This window comes from Melospiza melodia, chromosome 6 (assembly GCF_035770615.1).
Source record: "Melospiza melodia melodia isolate bMelMel2 chromosome 6, bMelMel2.pri, whole genome shotgun sequence".
Taxonomy (NCBI): Eukaryota; Metazoa; Chordata; class Aves; order Passeriformes; family Passerellidae; genus Melospiza; species Melospiza melodia.
In genome coordinates this window covers 10,198,468-10,218,188 of record NC_086199.1, presented here as the reverse complement: position 1 = coordinate 10,218,188, position 19,721 = coordinate 10,198,468, and the positions used below count along the sequence as shown (strand labels likewise).

The following is a 19,721-nucleotide window of genomic DNA, read 5'->3' as shown; positions in this document are numbered from 1 at the left end:
GAAATTAGAACAGCTATGGAGAACTCTTGCAGCTCCATTTAGGTAGACATTTCACATAATGGAGAAGCATATGGGTAAAGGCAGGGAATTTAAATTGTCCATTCCTGAAACTCGCTCACCAATGCAGTATCACTTCTGCATCACGTTGCAGTTAAAGTTTGGCAACCTTCGTGTTTCTGAAGGTTGATGATGGAGCTGGACAGTTCCAGTAATCAGAAATTCTAACAGCAATTTGAGCATAGTTTCTCTTTACTTGCTGCTATATATAACTAAAAAAGAGTATAAGGTTACCCCCCAAAGGTCCTGTGAAGTAGCTTCATGAATTGTTTGTCAGATTCCTATGATATGGTTAGTAGTGCCTTATTAATGGAAATGGATTCTTTTAAAAGGTCTGTGTTTGACAACAGAGGAGTCACATACATAATTTGAAATTAAATATGCAGGAGTCATTCTGAATGTTTTTGACACAGAACAAAATACACTGTACAGACATTTAAGGGATATAAGGACAATTGCTGCTTCCTGTGTTTGTGCAGAACTTGCCATGCTCATGTCAGAAACCTCTCACTCATGTGCTGCTCATACAGTACACATATCTCTCTCTCTGTGTATCTTTTTGTGTATATACACATACCTACATATGTCTCTTATTTAATTGGGAGTTTGGGGAAATACTGTAGTCTTATATTCAGTTCTGAGTCCATTTAATGCAGCTTCTGTTTCTCTTGAAATGTGGGCTTGTGCAGTTACTCTTTCATCTCTTCTGTTTGACTTCTCTGGCAGACGTGCAATTGAATTTACTCTGGGATTGATAGCATCTCTCCAGTTGCATAGCTCATGATTATTTTAAAGCTCAATTTAGTGTACAAATACTTGTAAAATAAAGTTTTTCTAAGAGGAGTAACAAATACAGAAATCTGGGTAAATTCATGAATAAGCAAAGTGTACTCTGTGTACAAAGAAAAGTATATTTGGTGTTGAAGAGCAGAGTTGCAGATATTGATGGGGACAAGCATGCTAGGTCTAGTTAAATTAACATTTTTTGTAGTCAGTATTCCTCCAGGGTGTTGTTCAGTATGACACAACTGTTGTAAAAATGGACCAATTCCATCATCATGGCAATAAAGTGGGTAGCCACAGGCTTTCTCTTAATTCAGCCTTCATAATATTTCACATTTCTAAAGTATTTCTAATTGTTTTTCAAGAACACAGTATTTACCTTGACCAAAGTTTAGAAAAACATTTCTTTTCGATGTTAACTCTGATTTTCCTTCAAGCAAAAGCATGACAAACATAATGTCTAAAATGTATTTGTTGTACCCAAGTACCAGCCAGAGACACCTTGTTCACTCTAAAAAGATTCCTGTTTGACTTCAAAATAGAACTGGTTGTAGCAGTTACCCTGAGTCAGAGTCAGCTTCAGGTGTTCTCGAGGTAATAAAGTCTTTGCAGTGTTTGATTTAGTGAAACATTTTCCTCTCTGAGAGTAGGATATAGAAGGAATTGTGGTTCCTTTGAAAATTACTAAAAAAAAATGCCTGACCAGAGAAAGGTGCCCTTTTTGTGACTTGGATTTGCTGAGATATTTGTTGTCGTCATCTTCCGGGATTTAAATTGGGCACTTCGTTATGAGGATTAGAGCCAGAATTGCAGATGCTCTCAGTGATACAGGAATTACTTCCAGAGGATTCTGTGGGAAGTGTTTTATAGTCATCAGGCATGAGATGACCCTATTCATGGGGATTTTTGTGCTAGACAATTAACATGCTTAATAATAAGAGGCCATACTGAAAGGGCAAGCTTGAGAGCTGAAGGTTGTGTGTATGCTTCTAGTACAATAATATATTTGGGAATGTGAACAAAAGATGAACACTAAAGCACAGTTAACATTAGAGATGGTAAATTCTTTAATTGTATAAAGGCAGTCTCTGATAGTTGACAGTTTCTTCAGATTCAGTCAGCTAAGAAAACAGAAGCAAGTAATAGTATCTGTGTGTTGATTTAATCACTGTTTGTTTCTTTGAATGCAGCTTATCTCCCAGGAATGCTGCTATTTAACTGCAGTAAGAAACAAGCTTTACTCTGGAAGCTGTATTTTGGCATTTGGCATGTATGTAGAATTAAAATGAATTTAGTTTGTCAAATAGTTATTGTTGGTCGTGTTTCTTGCTGAAAATGAGGAATATGGGCTCATGCCATCTTATATTTCCAACATGCTTGTTGTCTGCTTAAATGGACATATTTTGTACATGGTTTCTCAAGATCAAGTCTTCCTTACAAGTGAAAGCAGTAAAATATCTTTTGTGAGTAGACTTAAAAGTGAGCAGTTTCATATTTTGATTATTTTGTAAATACCCACCATAAACCAAATTCATCATATTTAGATTTTCTTTCTGGGATTATGTCAGAAACCTAGCTGATTTTATTAAATTTAAAGTGACTAGAAGAAAGGATGTCACCAATCTAGTGGATTGTACTGGCTTCCTTACTATCTGTAGGGTTGGGGTGGGGGCTAATTATATTACATTTACTATGGGATGTACCCCAGCAAACCATTTCAAAAGTTAACACTGCAGTTATGTTCAAAAGTTTCAAGAAATGTCTGACATAAACAACCTTTTGATACTATTTCAAAAGTTATATCTACAAGTTAGTCTTTTTAAAGGACAATACATATATTTTTCAGGATTACCAGGTAAATTATTATCTTCATTCTCACCTGTGTTTGTATGTAGTAGTTAAGTAGTTAATGTTAACAAAAAATTAAGAATACTGGCAGTGTGCTATGATTAGAACTTGTGAGCCATTTCTCAGTGCAGAGGCTGGTGGTTTAAGCTTTGGAAAGGATTGCAGTAACTGCATTCCTGCCCTGTATCCCGAGTTTGTTCCTTCCAGCTGACAGTAGCTGAATGATTTGCAAACCATGTCATTATAGATTAGGGACTGGCAGGGAGGAGCAGGGTGTGTGTTGGTGTGGTTCTGCTGCTTTCTTTTTGTTTTTCTAAATAATATTTTATCTTAAGATTTAGGGCTTTTATGAATGTTCCTTTATCAAACAATGTCAGCCTGAACAATGTGGAAAAGCCAGAGTTTCTTTCTCTTCTGGCTTGAGCAGCTGTTACTCTGTCATCCCTCCTGTCTTTGCCATGAGCGGATTTTAGTGTATCCCCACCTTTAATGTTTCATTTGTTCATGTGCTTAAACTGGATGTTCCACCCTGCTCTCCCCCAGCTCCAGGTCACATTTAGAGTGTATTTAAAGGGAGGAGGGTTGATGAAAGAAGTGGATTCATCTCTCCCTCACAGTGGCAGAGTGCAGTCAGATTAATCCAACTAGTGGGATGGTAATATGTGAGGACACAGGGGAGGTTATAGTTCTGAGCTGGGAGGGGCACTACAACCTCCTGTAATGTTTCTGTTGACAGAACAGGAATATATAATTGATCTCTAAGGATGTAGATGAAATGTTCTTCAATCTCAGTGCTGGTTTATGTAGTTCCACAGTCCTGCTGCTTGTTCCCTTTTCCTTATTCCATCAACACAGCTGGGGAAATAAGTGTATTTTGGTTGGCCTGAACCTTTTCTCTTTTCTGTCCCCTCACTTCTGACAGTAAAATAATCCAGTAAAAGGCACATACCTTTATTTTGATTTATTATGACATGTGGATGAAGTGTGTGGCTGCATGAGGAGCAGTGCCAGGTTATGATGTGTAGCCATAGTCTTGGTGAGTAAAAGAGTGCTCAGGGTCAGGTGTTTGCAGGAAGCCTGACCAGATGATTCAATCTCTAAATTCCTCTGGACATAGAAGGCAATAATGTGTGGGAAAAAAAAGAATGTGCTGTTCTAGTGATGTAGAGGCCCAATTCAGTATAGTAGCATTCAGTATAATGAATATTACTGTATTGAAACATGGAGGGGTGCAGAAGTCAGGCTGACGATTGGCAGTGTGTTAGATTGCAGGATAGTGACCTGGAGGTCTTACTAGAGGTGTGAGGGAATGAATCCCCAGAAAGACATGTTAATTTTGAGGAATGTTGTATTTTGGGAAGATGAGATGTGTGAACCTGAGGACTATGGCTGTGGTAAGGCAGAGTTGTGTTTAACAGAGAGGATGTAATAAAACTGCTTAATAAGATTCTGGTCTGGGAGCATTCTGGAGCAGATGATACTGGTCCTTGCTAGGCACTCCCAAGGGCTTAAGAAATCATACAGAGATGAGATGTAATGTTTTCTTATGGTACTTACAGATGTCATAGCCAGGTGTCCTAATTTTTAAAGAATTTGTTACCCATTCTATACCTTTTGAAAAAGCCAAGAGGCACCACAGGGTGACTTTGTCTCAGAGTCTCAGTAATTTGCTGTTACTTAAATACATCTTTCCATTGTTCAGGAAATAGATAAAGGCAGATTAATGAATCAATTACTTTGCTTTTAAGTACTTTTTGTTCAATTAGTATCAATTTCTCTCCCTGGAGTTTTAAGAAAAAAATCATATTCTGCATGTTGATTCTAGCCTGCACTTAAAATACTGCCGTTGGAATACATTGTTTAATTAAAGAAAAATATCTTGGGTTTGGAATTTGTGCTGAATGCAGGTGGAGAGCAAAGATGCACAGCCCATTTTGGAAGGGGTTTGAATTACAGTGACTGCTTGTACTTTTTGTGGCCATTGAATCTTCATCCACACCCATTTGTTAGGATAACAAATAGCTTGAAACTTTGCTTGCTGACTTCTGTTTTTTCTTTTCCTTTTTTGCATTGCAGCCTGTAGTGTGGCTGCACATGGAGCAGTGCTTGCAGGCACACGACACGGTGCTTTTAATGGTGTGCTTGTTTTAGGGGCCACTGTTCTGCCATCCTCGGGAGGGGGTGCTTTCCAAACAGATCATCCAAGTGAGATGGTTTAAAAAACAATATTCAAATGAAACTTTTAGCTTCTGTGTTGATTTTCCAGTTAGTGTGCTCTTGTTCTGTGTCAGTCCACCAGAAGAGCAGTGTCCTGCAGCAGGGTGGGGGGAACTGTCAGGTGAGTGGTGTGACCACAGTGAGGATTTCAGAGTCCCAAAGGGACCCTCTGTGCCCAGCACTAGCTAAGGTAAATCAGGAATGTGAAAGATCACTGGAGAAGGGGTTGGGACTATGGTTTGGTCCTCAGGTGTGAGTGCACAGAATGTTAAGGTGCCTTTGTGAAGTGTTGAGTGAGGGCCTGCTCTATTGCTCAGCACCTCCTGACCCAGGAGAATTCAGAACATCAGAATCAGGCCTCCAGATTATGGAGTACTCAACAAGGAAATTATTTCCAACCTTACAGCTAAGTCAGCTTTCTGAAGTTGTAGGTAAGAATCAGTGAGTGATATGTTTTTCTAGATGGTTGTATCATTTGCTGTTCTTTTATGAACTAAAATATGTAAGGTATGAAAAAAAATGTTCTCATAACTGGTTATTGCTATTGAAAGTGTTGATTTTAATGTAATATTGAATGGGTTAGCATTGATTCTTTATCAATATTAAAGGTTATGCCTGAACAGTTTGATTGTGAAACTTTTTCTGTGGCCTTTTTAGTGTTTTGCATTTCTTTTTTTAATTATTGAAGGAGGAGCAGGAGGAAGATACTTTCCCTAAAGCTTGAAGAGACACTGCATGGTTTTGCATCTTAATGTGAGCTATTAAATAGCTTCAAAATCCAATGTAAGGATTTGTTAAAGCAAAAGGCTGCTGTGTGCTGAAACACTGTTAGTGGATGTTCCTTTTATGCCTGCAGAAGAAATTGCTTTTTTTTCTTGTTTCAGTCCAAATAACCCTTTTCTTCAATGTCATCAAGCATGTAAGAGCATTGTAGTCAGTACCCACAGCAAATTGTCAGCAGAGCTTTCTCACATGGATGCAGTGATATGAGGCAAGGTGTGGCCTTCTCTGCCCTTCCTGAATGCATTTTCCAGATCTTTATGGGTATGCTATAAAAAGTAGATTTGGTTAAGATAATAGAATTGATGTTAGCAAGCGGAAGCTGATAGCATTTCTAATGTATTCTGGAAGACTGATTTGATGGGAACATTCCTGTGCTTCTACTTAAGTGCTGTTTAGAGATTAGATAAATAGATAACATAAATGGATGCTTGCTTTGATTAGTCAATAAAGCAGGTTTTGTCCAAAAATAACAATGCAAAATGAAAGAGCTAGAGTTAAGCTGAAAAAATGTTTTGTCTACACTATTGAAAGCTTCAAACTGCAAGACAGGTAGCTTTGAATGTTGCTGTATTTCCTCTTATGCTATGTGCCCTAACCCTAGTCCAGTCTCAAAGTCTCTCACACCAGCAAGAACCAGCCTTATCAAAACATTTATCAAAATTCACTGAAGACCTGTTTGCACAAGGTGGCCTGTCCATGAAAAGCCAAGTGCTATTTTCACACAAAAATCAATGCAGGTTCTTGGAATATTGAGAGGAAAAACTGTGTAATTTGATAGTGATGATGGATCTGTTACTCAGACTTTCTTGACAGTATTTGTTTTAGAATACAGTCAAAATTTCCTTTCAATCCACTTAAAGTAGATAATTTATGAAGCATGTCCTTGTAACTACAAAATACTAAACTACAATACAATTTTTGAACAATTAGCCTAGATTTCTCCTGATGTATCTTTGATTCTTGTGACAAGACTTTTTAATAATTAAAGGTAATTATAACTACTTTTTAACTTGTTACACCTCTGCCTTCTGATTCATTTATGATAGTTTATTCTGTCTTTATGTAGCTGCTCTTGATACAGTCATGACCTTTTTGTTAAAGTGATCCAGTGAGGTGGGCTTTGTTGTCATCTCTCACAGGAGAAGGCAAATCTCCTGTGGCCTAAACTGGAGTGTTGTGTCAGTGTTTTAGGGAGGGAAAAAGCTCTCCTTTCTCAACATCCATTGGTGGCTGCTTGAAAGTGTTTTATTAGTGCTCACAGAAGCTGAGAAGTGCTGGCTCTGCAGGAGACCAAGAGACGCTGCTTCTGTTGGCACAACAGTGGTACAGGAGGGAGACAACTCCCTTGCTCCAAGGGGTAGGAGGCTTGGAGCTTTGCAGTCTGCCTGCCTTCAGAGATTCCATGGACAGAACTAAAATTAAAAAAAAAACAAGTTTTGCCCAACACTACCAAACAGCAGAAGAGGATTGTATGCAGTTTTATTATTCTGGAAAAGAATGGAGTTTGAATCTTGCCACAGGGCTGTTTCAGATTTTGAGTAAGGAAGTTTTGTACCACCAGCATGTAACAGATGATAGCGGCCTTGATTAACAAAGAGTTTATAAGCTGTACCTTGTTGAAAGTCTGGCTTTTAGTGCAGCTCCTCTGGACTCCTGGCTCTGGCTCTGTGGAGCTGCCTTAGACACACACATGCCTGTCAGATTGCTTTTGCACTTGTTTCAGCTTTGACTAAGAGTAATCTTTTGACAAAGAGTAATCTTTGATGTGATACCAAATTCATAAAAGGGTCTTAGTATCCATCCAGTTTCATTTGAAATCTGAGATATTGGAAGGGCTTGGGTATGTGTACAGAGAATTAATTTTCTCTTACATGCTTATAATACATCCAGACCAGTTGTAGTATCTAACACTTCTCAGAGAATCTACAGTGATTTTAGGATGTGTTGCTAGTCTGTGTTTCAGTCATTTTTAGGCCTTTGGAAGGTAAAATACAGTTGATGAGATGTGCAAAAAAGAGGGTACTTTCCCTTGATTCCTTCCACAGAAATAATTGGAATGGTATAATACTGTGTAAGGGGCAGTCACATCATCTGAGGGTCTCTGCTGCAGTATGTGAACAGGAAAAGCAAGATGGGATTTGGCCTGCAGCACTATGGAATTCCAGATATGTTTGAGTCTAAAAGAGATTTTAGAATTAGATGGGCAGGTCATCTGGATTGTCTGCAGTTAAAAGGATACAGATTTGCTGTATCATGATAATTGAAATGCCTGCTACTAGCCAGTGTTGATTCAGTGCAGCACGGCCAAGGGATTGACACCATAATCTTTTCTTTAAGAGGGGGGAGAATAATCTGTGTAGTTAAAGAAAGCTTTTGTGTCACTGAATACTTTTACACTGTATTCAGATTTTTAACTCAGTTAACTATTTCAGCAGGAAGTAATAAATTTCATTAAAATAGTTTGCTTGCTGCAGAAGAAAGAAGGCTGATGGCTGAAATAGCTCTCAAGGCATTTTTGCCAGCTATCTTTGAAACGTGCAAAAGTATTTTTTTCAAAATAGTATTAAATTTGTTACCTTTAAGAATCTAGGTATGATTGCTAAGAAAGTGTTCATTAGTGTTGAAGTAGCGTGCTACAGAAATCTAAATCAAAGGACTCTGCAGCAGAGCAAATCTTCTAGCTTGTACTTTCTCAGCAGTGCAAATCATCTTAGCTTGTGCTTTCTCAAAGAGAATTGTCAGCTTCACCCTTGGTAAGGGTTTTACAGGAGCTATTTTTGCTATCATCTCTTTTTTTTAGCAAATATGGTTTGTTAGTCTGAGTTTCTCTGTAATAATTTTTTCATTTTAGAAGAAGCTGAAGATTTCCCCTGAAAGGTATGATTTGTAATTTTTTTAATAGCAGGCCCCACCATTAAAACATTCCAAGATTATTTATCAAGGTAGATGTACAGTGGCTGTGTTCTTCAGCTAAACAAGTACATAATCCTCTTCACTTAAACATAGTTTAATGCAGTGCATGGCCTTTGGTAGCCATGGAGGTTTTCTAGAGGCTGGCAGTGTTTTTCAGGGGTGGAGCTGCTGTGCTGCAGGGTAGAACGTGAGGCCACCGCAGCCATGTGGAGAGTGGGCTGCTCCTGGCAGTCATGGCAGAAAAGCAGCAGCCTTGTTGGAGATGTGGGGATTTCTGCCAGTATTCCAGGGGGGTTTTGTTTTACTCCTTTTAGTCAATCTGTCCTTTGCTTATTATTAGTGTCCTGTGCATTTCTTCAGAAACCTCTGGGCTTGCCTTTAGAAATGCCAAAACTTTGCAAAGGTTGAGTGTTTGTCCAGTTTACTTACCAACACAGACATTTTGTGATGTTAAGGCTGTAGGTCAAATTCCAGATGTGATTCTGAGCTTTTCTTGGGATATGTGCCCTTGACATTAAGGAACTACAAATGTCCTTTTTCAGGGCATTTATTTACCTAGCATACCTTCACTTTAAACCAGGTGGTAGGGCAGACTTCTGCATTCAGGGCTAGCTCTGAATTGAAGGCTGGCAGGAGGAGCACAGTAGCATGATTTTTTAAATTCAGATGCTTACTAGCTGGTAATTGGTAGAAAAAGCAACTCCCTTTGGGGAAGGGGGAGTTTCTCTGTAGCTTAATACTGGTTGCTCGGTAGTGTGCAACTCCATCCTCTTACCTGCTTCTGGTCAGTGATTTACAGCCTCCAGAATGTGCTGCTGATTGTCCTCAGCGGGTTATTTTAAGGCAGCCGGTGTACCTGTGTGTTAAATGCTGAAGGTGCTTTCTGAGCTCACGCATTTGGAGAGCCGGGGCAGAGCAGAAGTGCAGCAGTGTTCTGTTTATAGAACTGGGTCAGCCACTGTGCCTTAAGTCTGACCTCCACCAGGACACTGTTTGCAGGTGCAGTTCCAGATTTTCTATTTTATGCAGATTCAAATATAGATGATGGGAAGAGTGATGACTAGCACTGGCAGGGAAGCTGCAGTCCTGAATATGTCAAGAGGGAAAAGCTCCTTTCCTCTGGGAGTTTAGGGATCATGTCATGGAAGAAAATTCCTGACTATAAGGGATCATTTTAAGTAAAAGGAAGGCAAATCAGACAAAAAAGGAAAGATTATAAATATTCCTTATGGGAATATGACTTGTGACAGTAGAAATAGTCTCGCAGGTAAAGAGAAATTTTACATATTAAATTTGAAAAAAACAACAGATAATCATTGTTCTTTCAGACTTGGAGATTCTGACTGAAAGCCATAACAGCAATATAGTCCAAATGGAGTGTTTGTTATGTGAGTGCTTTTACAAATACCTTTCTGAGCGTATGCAAGGCATCCGTGAGTGAGATTCATCCTTGTCCTCTCTGCTGTTGCTGAGCTGCCTGCAGCAGGGGTGCGGCTGATGCGGCGTTTGACACTCTGCTCAGTCCTTCCCAAACTGCTTTTCATCTCTTGCCTTTGTTGCTCGGTTTTTGTTCTTGGAACAGCCTGTAATGTTTTGCTGGTTGTTTGAGAAGGCAGTTTTCCACATTATGAAGATCAGCAGTTAAAGCAGCCCGTGGCATTTGAAGATGGTGCCTTCCATGATGTAATGAGGCGCGTTCTTGCTCTGAGCAGGGAATTAATGACTTGTAATTTGCAGCTCATACAAAATTGAAGCAAGTACATGGCAGATGTAGGATGCTGAACCTTGCCATTCAATTAGGAGGAGCTAAGAGTGAAATTAGGGTTAAAAGCCTTGAATAGACTGATTATTGTTAGGAAACTGGGAACTGTTAGGTTCCTATTAGAGATACAAAAAGCTCAAATTAATTTAACTTTTCACTGTAACTTTGTGGAATTTGCAGTACACGTCAGTGACAGAGCCCCTAGGTATGGCTTGAGCCAGTCTTGCAGCAGCTTTTACTATTGGGAAGATGATTTACTCTTTTTTATATGCAAACACATTCTTTGAATTATTTGAAAATGAATGAACACATTGAACACATTCATTTTCAGCTATGCTGCCTGTCAGCTGTACATTCAGAGAAAAAGTTTAGGGAGAATATCACTTGACAAAGCAGTTTAGACTTGGGGGGTTTTATAATTTATTTATTTAAAATTATATTTTGCAACAATTTTGATCAGACACTAAGTACATTAAAAATTTATCTTCCAAGCTTTTAGTACTTGAAACTCATTAAATAATAAAATTATCAATATAGAGAGGGGAAGTCTTTAGGGATTCAGACCAAGGAAGAAAAATTAGAATGGTTTTATTTATTTGTTTTTAGGATCCATGCTAATCTTTAGTCAAGGGAAAAAAATTATTGTGGATTTTTAGAATGAAATTCTTTCTTGATAAGTTTTCCTATGCAAAGAGGGATTCATACATGATTTGGCACAAGAATATTTTGAAGGGACCTGCAGGAAAGCAACTCTTCTTTAAAAGCAGCTGGGTAGGAAAAGCTCTGTAAGAGATCTTTAAATATGAGCTGGAGAGCTTAGTAGCTGGCTGTGATATGTGTATGTCTGTGGAAGAATTTAGGCAGAAATCTGTGATGTCAGCATTACTAGTGTAGTTGGTTTGAAAGTTTTATGAATAACAAAATACTTAAACTGATTGAAGATAGCAGCCACTTAAGTTGTTTGTATATGATGAGATTATCCCAGTGGTTACAGACTGAAAGCTTGGCCTTGCTTTCTTTGGTTCAGACTCTTGCTATTCTCAGTCCATTTCTTTGTTTTGAGTTTATGTTACAAAATATTGTGGAATCCTCTTTAGTTGCAGGGGTTTTTATGTTGATCTGTCAAAATTAATTTATTTTGGTGTGTTTTAAGGCAGTGACTTGGTTTTTCTAGAAGTTGGAAAGCATTTAGTGACTTTTGGACTTCAGCATAATCAATATTATTACAAACAAAGAAGGAGGACAATATTCAAGATCTACACAGACACATACTTAATATAACGGTAAATTTCTTAAGCCAGCTAGTGATCTGTAACTCTGGCTGCATTACATATTTTTTTTCCTCATCCAAAATTCTGTTTTATAAACCTTTGTACATCTTAATTCTTTGCTTTGTTTTCAGTTGTATACTGAGCTAAAAACTAGTATTTGAATCTAGAAATTTGCAGTGCAGTGGAGTGCAGGACAAAGCTTAGAGGAGCTTAAGAAGCCTTTCCCTACACTCTTTTTTTTTCTGTAAGGAAATATGTAGGAAGAAAGAGTTAACATTTTTGAGAAGTGACAATAGGCTGGCTAGGTTTTGTCTCCTTTCCTCTGTATACATCCTGCATATAAACTTCATTTGTTTGCTTCCTGTGTGACATTTGCTGCCTCAGGACATTCAGATCTAATTTACAGAATCCCAGAATATGCTGAGTTGGAAGGGACTCACAGGGGTCACTGAATCCAAGTCCTTGTCCTTTACAAAACCTTCCCCAGTTATATGATTATGTATTCAAATATGGGCTTGTTTGGTGAACAGGCAATGATCTTTTGTAAAATACATTTTAAAAAAATCATGATGGCACCACACCTTCACTTACTGCCCTTAAAGGCTATTAGATATTTATTCATAAATTTTACTCCTGCAGAGTCAGATTTGATAGCAGGACAAATTAAATGTTTGTTATCCTCCTGTTTTCTAAATTATTCTCCCAAGCACAATTGGTAAAACTCTGAACACCAACAGACACCCCTCAAAACTTATCCCATAATATTTATTCCTTTCCTGTTAGTGGGAAAGATTGGGATTCCAACAGTGTTCACTGGAGGAGGCTTGAGAATCCTCTTGCAGGCTCTGCAAGGACCTTCATGTCAGTCTGTCTTGATGCAGCTTTTGGCTTGGCTCCAGCTCCAGCAGGTCCCTTGTGCTGCTCGTGCAGAGGCAGTGGAAGCTTTTAGCTACATTGGGGTTGGGATGAGGCAGCTAAAAAGCCTGGCACACTGGATTGAGACAGGGGGAATGTATTCATAAAGCAGGTCTGCTGCTGGGATGGTTTGAGTGTGGTTTTGCCCCATCTTGTTTAAACCTGCTTCTCCTCTCTTCAAAAGATGCTGTGCTGGCTTGGCCATCCTTAGTTACAGCTTCAGTATATTCAGCCAGTATTCTGGGCCTTTTAATGTATCTGTATTCATCTGTATTCATCACTTAGAATTAATTTTATTTCTACTGAGGTGTTTAAAATGTGTAATTTTTTAAGACAGTGTCTATGTGTGCATTACATATATGTATGCAAACATCTGCTTTTCATTTTGCTGTAAAATGGCAGAATATTGAGGCGTGCAGAAGGAATTGCTGCTATCTCTGTTCACAAAAGATATACAAATAGTCACTTCATTAGATGTCTCTGCTGGTTTTACTTCTTTATAACCAAAGGTTCAGTTCTGTGCATTCAGGATGGAAATTGTTAATTGAGGCTGTGAAAGTGTGCCAGGGCTAATTAGGGTTGTGTGCTGAGGTTAGTATAATCCATAACCATTTCCTACATGACTGTGTGTTAGAAGCATTTATTTGCAAATTTGGTCCACATTAAATTGCAGTTCATTTTTCTACACAACTTCAGGGAGTCTGTACTTTAAAACTATCTTTTTAAGCATTCTGGGTCATAGTTCTCAGGTTAGAAGTGGGAAATGTGCAAATATCATTCTCCAGGCCTTTATGGGTTAATTTCTTATGCCATGCTAGATTAGTTGCTTTATACAGATTTATTTGTTTCTTACTGATTTATTTGTGAATACGAAGTTTCTGCATTAAATCTGGGTAGAACCAAATTCACACTTCCTCAAATTCTGTGTTTTCAGATTATTACAAAAAAATCCTACTGTCATCTACAGCTTTGGTTTGGTAACAAGTGGCTGTGCCTTTTGGGTATTGTATTGCAGGAGATCATCACAGAGAGGGTGATTTGAGCACATATAAACAAAGAGCAGCCTTTTATTTTTAATATAATACAAAAGCATAAGAGCACATCCTTTGTCTTCTTACAGCAGTTTTAATTCAAGAATTCAATGGTTCTAATTATTTTTTATTTCTCCTAAAATTACACTAGTTTTTGTAGTACAAAGTTTTAATACAGTTTTAATTCATTTTAAATGTTAGTTTGCCAGTGCTTAACCAGGTGTCTTCACATAGATGGGGTCATTTATTGCTTTTGAAAAATCTTTCCTATTTTATTCTAATTTATACTTCCTGGTTCACTCAAAGATTTAAATAGCTGAGGTATAGAGCAGTAATTTCTCAAGTCTTTATTTTCATTATAGAACATTTTTCTGGTGACATTTAAAAAGGGTCAAATGGTTTGTGTGTGTTCTGTTTACATTTTTACATTTATAAGCTTGTTTGTCAGTTCAGTAACAGCATGTGTGATAATTAGAGAATCTGAGTCTCTGAGCTTTTTTGGGTCTTCATTTGCATTTGGTAGAGGTGTTGACAAACATCCAGAAATTTACTATCTTTAGTGTAATGCTTTAGATCTGATAAAATAGCACAGTGAAATGTTTCTTGCTGCAAGGGCTGTACTGTACAAACTGTTTTTTCTGGCATGAGACAGGTGTTCCATCTTCATCAAAACAGCTGCATCTAGACCTGTAGGCAATTGAATATCTATGTGTTTAGAATTAAAATAATGAATTAAAGTTTCCTGGGGGTAGTTGTGATGTTCAAAATACGTAGTGGTAAGAGTTTTTGTAGTCCTTGGGAAAGGATGAGGCTGGTGTTACCTTTTTGCAGGAGAAAGATGACTTTTCTCATGACTGACTGATGAACTCTTTCAGAAGGCTATGTGATATTTCTTCAAATTCTTCAAGCTCCATTTTGTGGAGTTTTTTTAGAGAACTACAGATCAGTGGCATCTGGAAATAGCTATATTTATTATAGTGTGTATTTTATACACCACCTACTTTGCTTTTTCACAAACAGAATCCTGGAGTTGCAGCCCTGTTCCTCAGTAGTTGCTACAAATTCTGTTGCCATGTCATAGTCTGTGTTTCATGATATGTTTGGTTTTCTTGGTTTATCAATGAGTGTTAATGTTAAATCTGGAAATAGAAACTGGGGAAGTTGACACTGTACAAACTCAGGACATGAAATATTGTAAAAATTGTGCACAAATATAATTGTATTCTGAATATGCCTTTCAAACTTTATTCACTTATATGCTTATTTTATTTTTCCTTTTGTATTAACTAGCATATTCTTCCATTTCAGAATGTATGAAAACATGTCCACAATGGTGTATTTAAAGGAAGAGAAGTTGGAGAAGCTTACTCAAGATGAAATCATTGCCAAAACTAAGCAAGTGATTAATGGACTAGAGGCACTGAAGAATGAACACAATTCAATTTTACAGAGCTTACTTGAAACTTTGAAATGTTTGAAGAAAGATGATGAAACTAATCTGGTTGAAGAAAAATCAAACATGATTCGAAAGTCACTGGAAATGCTGGAGCTTGGCCTTAGTGAAGCACAGGTAAAATTGTGGTAAAAGTGAAGCATTTCAGACATTTCTCCCCAGATATTTGTAATATGCTGGGACATTTACATTATTCTTGCATATAATGGACAAAAGCTGCTGTAATTAATAGGGGTAGGTACTGTACACCATGCTGTGTTACAGAATTGATTATGAGGTTAATGTTAAAGCACTCATGACTAGGCTCCACTTGTCATCAGTGGCATTCAGTCTAAACATTTTCTGTTTAGACTTTCCACATCAGGCAGGTAATGTTGAAGCAGTTCAAGAACTGAGCAGTGGCATTTTAACTCTAAAAGATGACATAGAAAGGTCTCAAACAAACACACATATAATAAATGTATTTTTTCCAGCCTTTGAGCTTTGGTGTAGCCTTAAATTCATGTTTATATTCCCTTGCCTCAGATTTTTTATAGTAGCACATGATGCTTTTAGTGCTTAAGAATCTCTAATGTTTATTGAACATTTTATTTAACCAAAATTGAAACTAAAAGCATTTTAAAGTTTAAAACTTGAGTACAGGATCTGAACAACTTTGATGCATTAAAGAGAGGACTCTGAGATAATTTCTGTGGACTCTTAGTTGATGAAGATACCATCTGCAAAAGATAAGTGAAAAGCTGTATGTTTATTGGGTTGTCAGGACTATATTTATGATATTTTGTAAGTCAAAAACCTGAAATGATGTGGTATGACACTCATCCTTGTAAAATAGGAGAGTGTTTGCAAATGAGTTGAAATGCCCATGAGTTAGTTCTACATTAATAGGCCTTCTGTTGGTCTGTAACTGTGCTCAGACTTCTCTTCTGGACTGAGCTATTATTGTGTGCTGATCTGGAAGCTGTGTGCATTGGATCATGGTGAATTGAGGCTGAGAGAATGAAATGTGGGTTATCAGGCAGGGGAATATAGAAGCACTGGACAAACTGTCAGGCCTTAGTGTATATGTTTTATATTCTTTGATATGTTCTTGTTCAGGAGGAAAATGCTAGAAGATACATGGAGTAAAATTGCAATAGTTGAGTTACCCTTAATGGTTGTTTGTAGAAGATGTGCAAGTGAATGAGTAACTTCTGTGTAGTATTAGGACTCTGAGAAGCCAGTTCTCAATTCTGCTCTATCAGGAGCCTCAGTTGCAGATGTTCCTGCCTTGTTTGCCTCCCATGGTACTTTGTGAACTGCAGTGGTGAGGAGCCAAGAAGTCTGCATTTGCTGCCTTTGTTAGGGAGCCAATTACACTTCAGACTGCTGCTCTCAGACCTGATAAGGCTACTCTTCCTGAATGCTTTGAGTTATAACAATGTAATTTTTTTTTTAATTTTTAAATTTAAGATATGGAAATAGATTTTTTTTTGTGGCATGCATGTAGGTCTGGTGATGTGTTATTTCCATGAAAATGAAACTAACTTTGCTAAAGAAGTAATCAGACTTTTCTTTCAGTTAATTCTAGTGAGTAAGATTACAAAATATTTTAGTTGCCATTGTAGCTTCTTCAGTGTTTGAATACATTGACCCTATTATCACAATTTTCCTAAATCTGCTTTCTCATTATATAAATGCCACTGTTTGAATTGGCCAAGTAATTAAAATATTAGAAAAAATTTTAATATGTAAAAAGGTACATGGAGTCTGGAGATTTGGACTGGTATTAGGAAATCATACCTGGAGTTTTCCTTACCTTTACAGGAAAAATTAGTTTCTAAAGGCTTAATGAACATTTTGACAACTAAAACTTCAGCTAAGACCACCATCTGTTTCACATGAAATACTTAGTTTAACACCACTTAGAGATAACTTTGTTTTTAAAAAAACCATGAACCTGAGGAGATGAAATACAGGTAACTTGGGGATGTCTACCAGATCTGAAAGATTTGTACTCTCACCAGTGGTCCACTCTGGCAAGGTGTGCATCCTGGGACTGCTGCCAGCTGTTCTGCATGTGTCAGTGGGAGAGTGCATGAACAGTGAAAGGAGAATATCTTCTGCTGGTAGTGTTTGGCTTTCACTTAATAAGCTCCTTTTTCATTTAACTTTGCTCAGCAAAAAAAAACCAACCCAGTCCAAGTAAGCTGCTTTTATGGGTGTTCTATTTTTTGCCCTTAAAGTGACTGTGTTTGGAAGTCTGCACACTCAAGCTTATGGCTAGTAGTATGAAATGCACCTGTAAATTGTGTGTTCAGTTGCACATGCACATCTCAGTGAAATAAATATCCCTTTGAAGTGTTACCATTGTGCTGAGGTGTTCAATTTAGGAGATACAAGCATGTATACAAATCCCTTTTTTGTCTGGAAGGTGCTAAATTAGAACTCTGTGTCAGGTTTTGGGTTATTTTTATGATCCTGCAAATTGAATGTATTACTGCTCCATTTTATGTTAGTGGAACAAAGATTTCCAGTTCAGTAATCTAGTTCAAATTTTTCATGCATTTTAAGATTATATTCAATGTTGAGGGAATTCTGAAACAATTTTAACTTCTGATAGCATCATGGAAAACAATTATTTAGTAAAGAGTTCCTGTAGGTTGGGACCCCAGCAAGGGAAGGACAGGGACCTGTTGGAGCAAGTCCAGAGGAGGCACAGGATGACAACTGGGGCTGGAGACAGGCTGAGAGAGGGGGAGAAGAGGAAGCTGCAGGGAAATATTAGAGCCCCTTCCAGGGCTAGAAGGGCTTACAAGAAGAGGGGCTTTGAAAAGTCATGTAGTGATAGGACAAGGCAGAATGGCTTCAAACTGAAAGAAAGTAGGTTTAGATTGGATTTAGGAAGAAATTCTTCCCTGTGAGGGTGGTGAGGTAGGGGAACATGTGCCCTGTCCCTGGAAGTGTTCAAGGCCAGGCTGGATGGGGTTCAGATCAACCTGATCTCGTGGAAAGGTGTCCCTGCCCATGGCAGGGGGCTGGAAGGAGGTGATCTCAGAGGCTCCTTCCAGCCCAAATCATTCTAAATGGTAAAAAGGTTTAGAGGAAAAGTGAGAACCATATCTAAAATAAGAGAAATAGGAATGTTTTCCACATTTCACAGTTGACATAGGTTCAAATAATGAAAGCCTTGTGTGTTATGAACAGGACTGCATTCTAGGGGAAGGATGCCATGTGACACATTCTGCTTTTCAGGTAATGATGGCTTTGTCAAATCACTTAAATGCAGTGGAATCAGAGAAGCAGAAGCTGCGGGCTCAGGTTCGCCGGCTGTGCCAGGAGAATCAGTGGCTGCGGGATGAACTCGCCAATACACAGCAGAAACTGCAGAAGAGTGAGCAGTCTGTGGCTCAGCTGGAGGAGGAAAAGAAACATCTAGAATTCATGAATCAATTAAAAAAATATGATGATGATATCTCACCATCAGTAAGTACTTCCATAGTAAAACAGTAAAAACACCTTACATTTACATGTGTTGTAATCTGCCTGTTTAACAAGAAGTAACAGATACTTTTTATTTGTCCCTTAGATGTAATTGTCATTAAAATACTACCTTGTACTAGTGTCACATAGTTTGCAGAATGATTCTGAAAGCTCATTCTTATTTTAAGAGAGTATATATTTTACTGTCTGCAGATAATAAAATACATGAGGAACAGAATTGATAAATACTCATTTAGTAGCTTAAAAATGTGAAGAACTGGGCCAAAGCAAAAATCTCACTTCTATAAACTTAGCAGTAAAAATAAGTGAGAAGTATAAGCTGTGAGACATTTTACATACCTAGAGGACTTGGCTTATTTTGACTGCAGGAAAAATACTTCATTTTTGTCTTGTGAAATCACAGCTTTTGTATCTGTTGAGAATTTACACAAGGATAAGATGTTATTGAATCCCCTTTCAGGACCATCTGCCAGACACTGTAATCATCTGCATATATACAAGCCCATTGTGTTACATATTCTTAGATTCAGAGAGAAAATGGACACAACTTTAATTTACAGAAGGAACTTAATGCTTAAAAAGACTTCTGATTTATTTGCCCTTCATTTTATAATTTTATTTTGCTTCCTTAGGCTAGGTGGCGCAGTAGAGAAGAATCTAATTTTGTGTGTTCAGACCTTCTCAGTGGTGTCTGGGAAAGTGCAGTTTTCATAACTAATTATTTCAGCAATTTTAATGGTTGAAAATGGGTGTGATTTACTCATGCTTAACTGACTGCTTGACTAATCCTTTTAAAAATATTGTACATGGTGAGAGTTGTTTGCATCGATGGACCTGGAATTTTTCAGTGCTGTTCCATGACTTGGTATTTGTGGATGGATTTGCCAGTGAAGCCTGTTCAGAAGAGGGGCAGAGGAGGGAATGTTGGGATTGTGATGTGCTGTATTGTCAGACGGTACTCTGCAGATGAATTAAGTAGCTCCATTATTTGAAGTTTAATTAACAAATAGAATCCAAGTAAGCCAAGCATCTTTATAGTTTTGCTAACCATATGGATGGTGTCTGCTTCTAGCCTTTGTAATAGTTAGTTGTATAGGCTCAGTATGAGGTTGGAGTCAACATTTAAAATTATGAACATCTTATCTGAGATGTAGTCCCATTAATTTGCTGGTTTTACAGTGCCCTTGCTCTGCTAACATTGATTG

At 37.8% G+C, this 19,721-nt stretch overlaps 2 protein-coding genes across 10 annotated transcripts in view; one reads left to right on the top strand and one right to left on the bottom strand.

Annotated features, from left to right (window-relative positions):
- KLC1 (kinesin light chain 1) overlaps window positions 1–19,721 on the top strand; it is a 43,289-nt gene that overhangs the window by 1,956 nt on the left and 21,612 nt on the right. For all 9 annotated transcript variants that reach the window (XM_063159856.1, XM_063159854.1, XM_063159855.1 and 6 more), the window contains exons 2-3: window positions 14,889–15,150; window positions 18,268–18,498. In XM_063159856.1, coding sequence (XP_063015926.1) covers window positions 14,890–15,150; window positions 18,268–18,498 — 492 coding nt within the window. In that variant the 5' untranslated portion in view covers window position 14,889. The remainder of the gene's footprint in view (window positions 1–14,888; window positions 15,151–18,267; window positions 18,499–19,721) is intronic.
- The window catches only part of XRCC3 (X-ray repair cross complementing 3), a 42,924-nt gene continuing 38,350 nt past the window's right edge, over window positions 15,148–19,721 (bottom strand). The window contains exon 8 of the mRNA XM_063159865.1: window positions 15,148–15,752. Within this exon, the coding sequence (XP_063015935.1) occupies window positions 15,659–15,752 (94 nt within the window). The 3' untranslated portion in view covers window positions 15,148–15,658. The remainder of the gene's footprint in view (window positions 15,753–19,721) is intronic.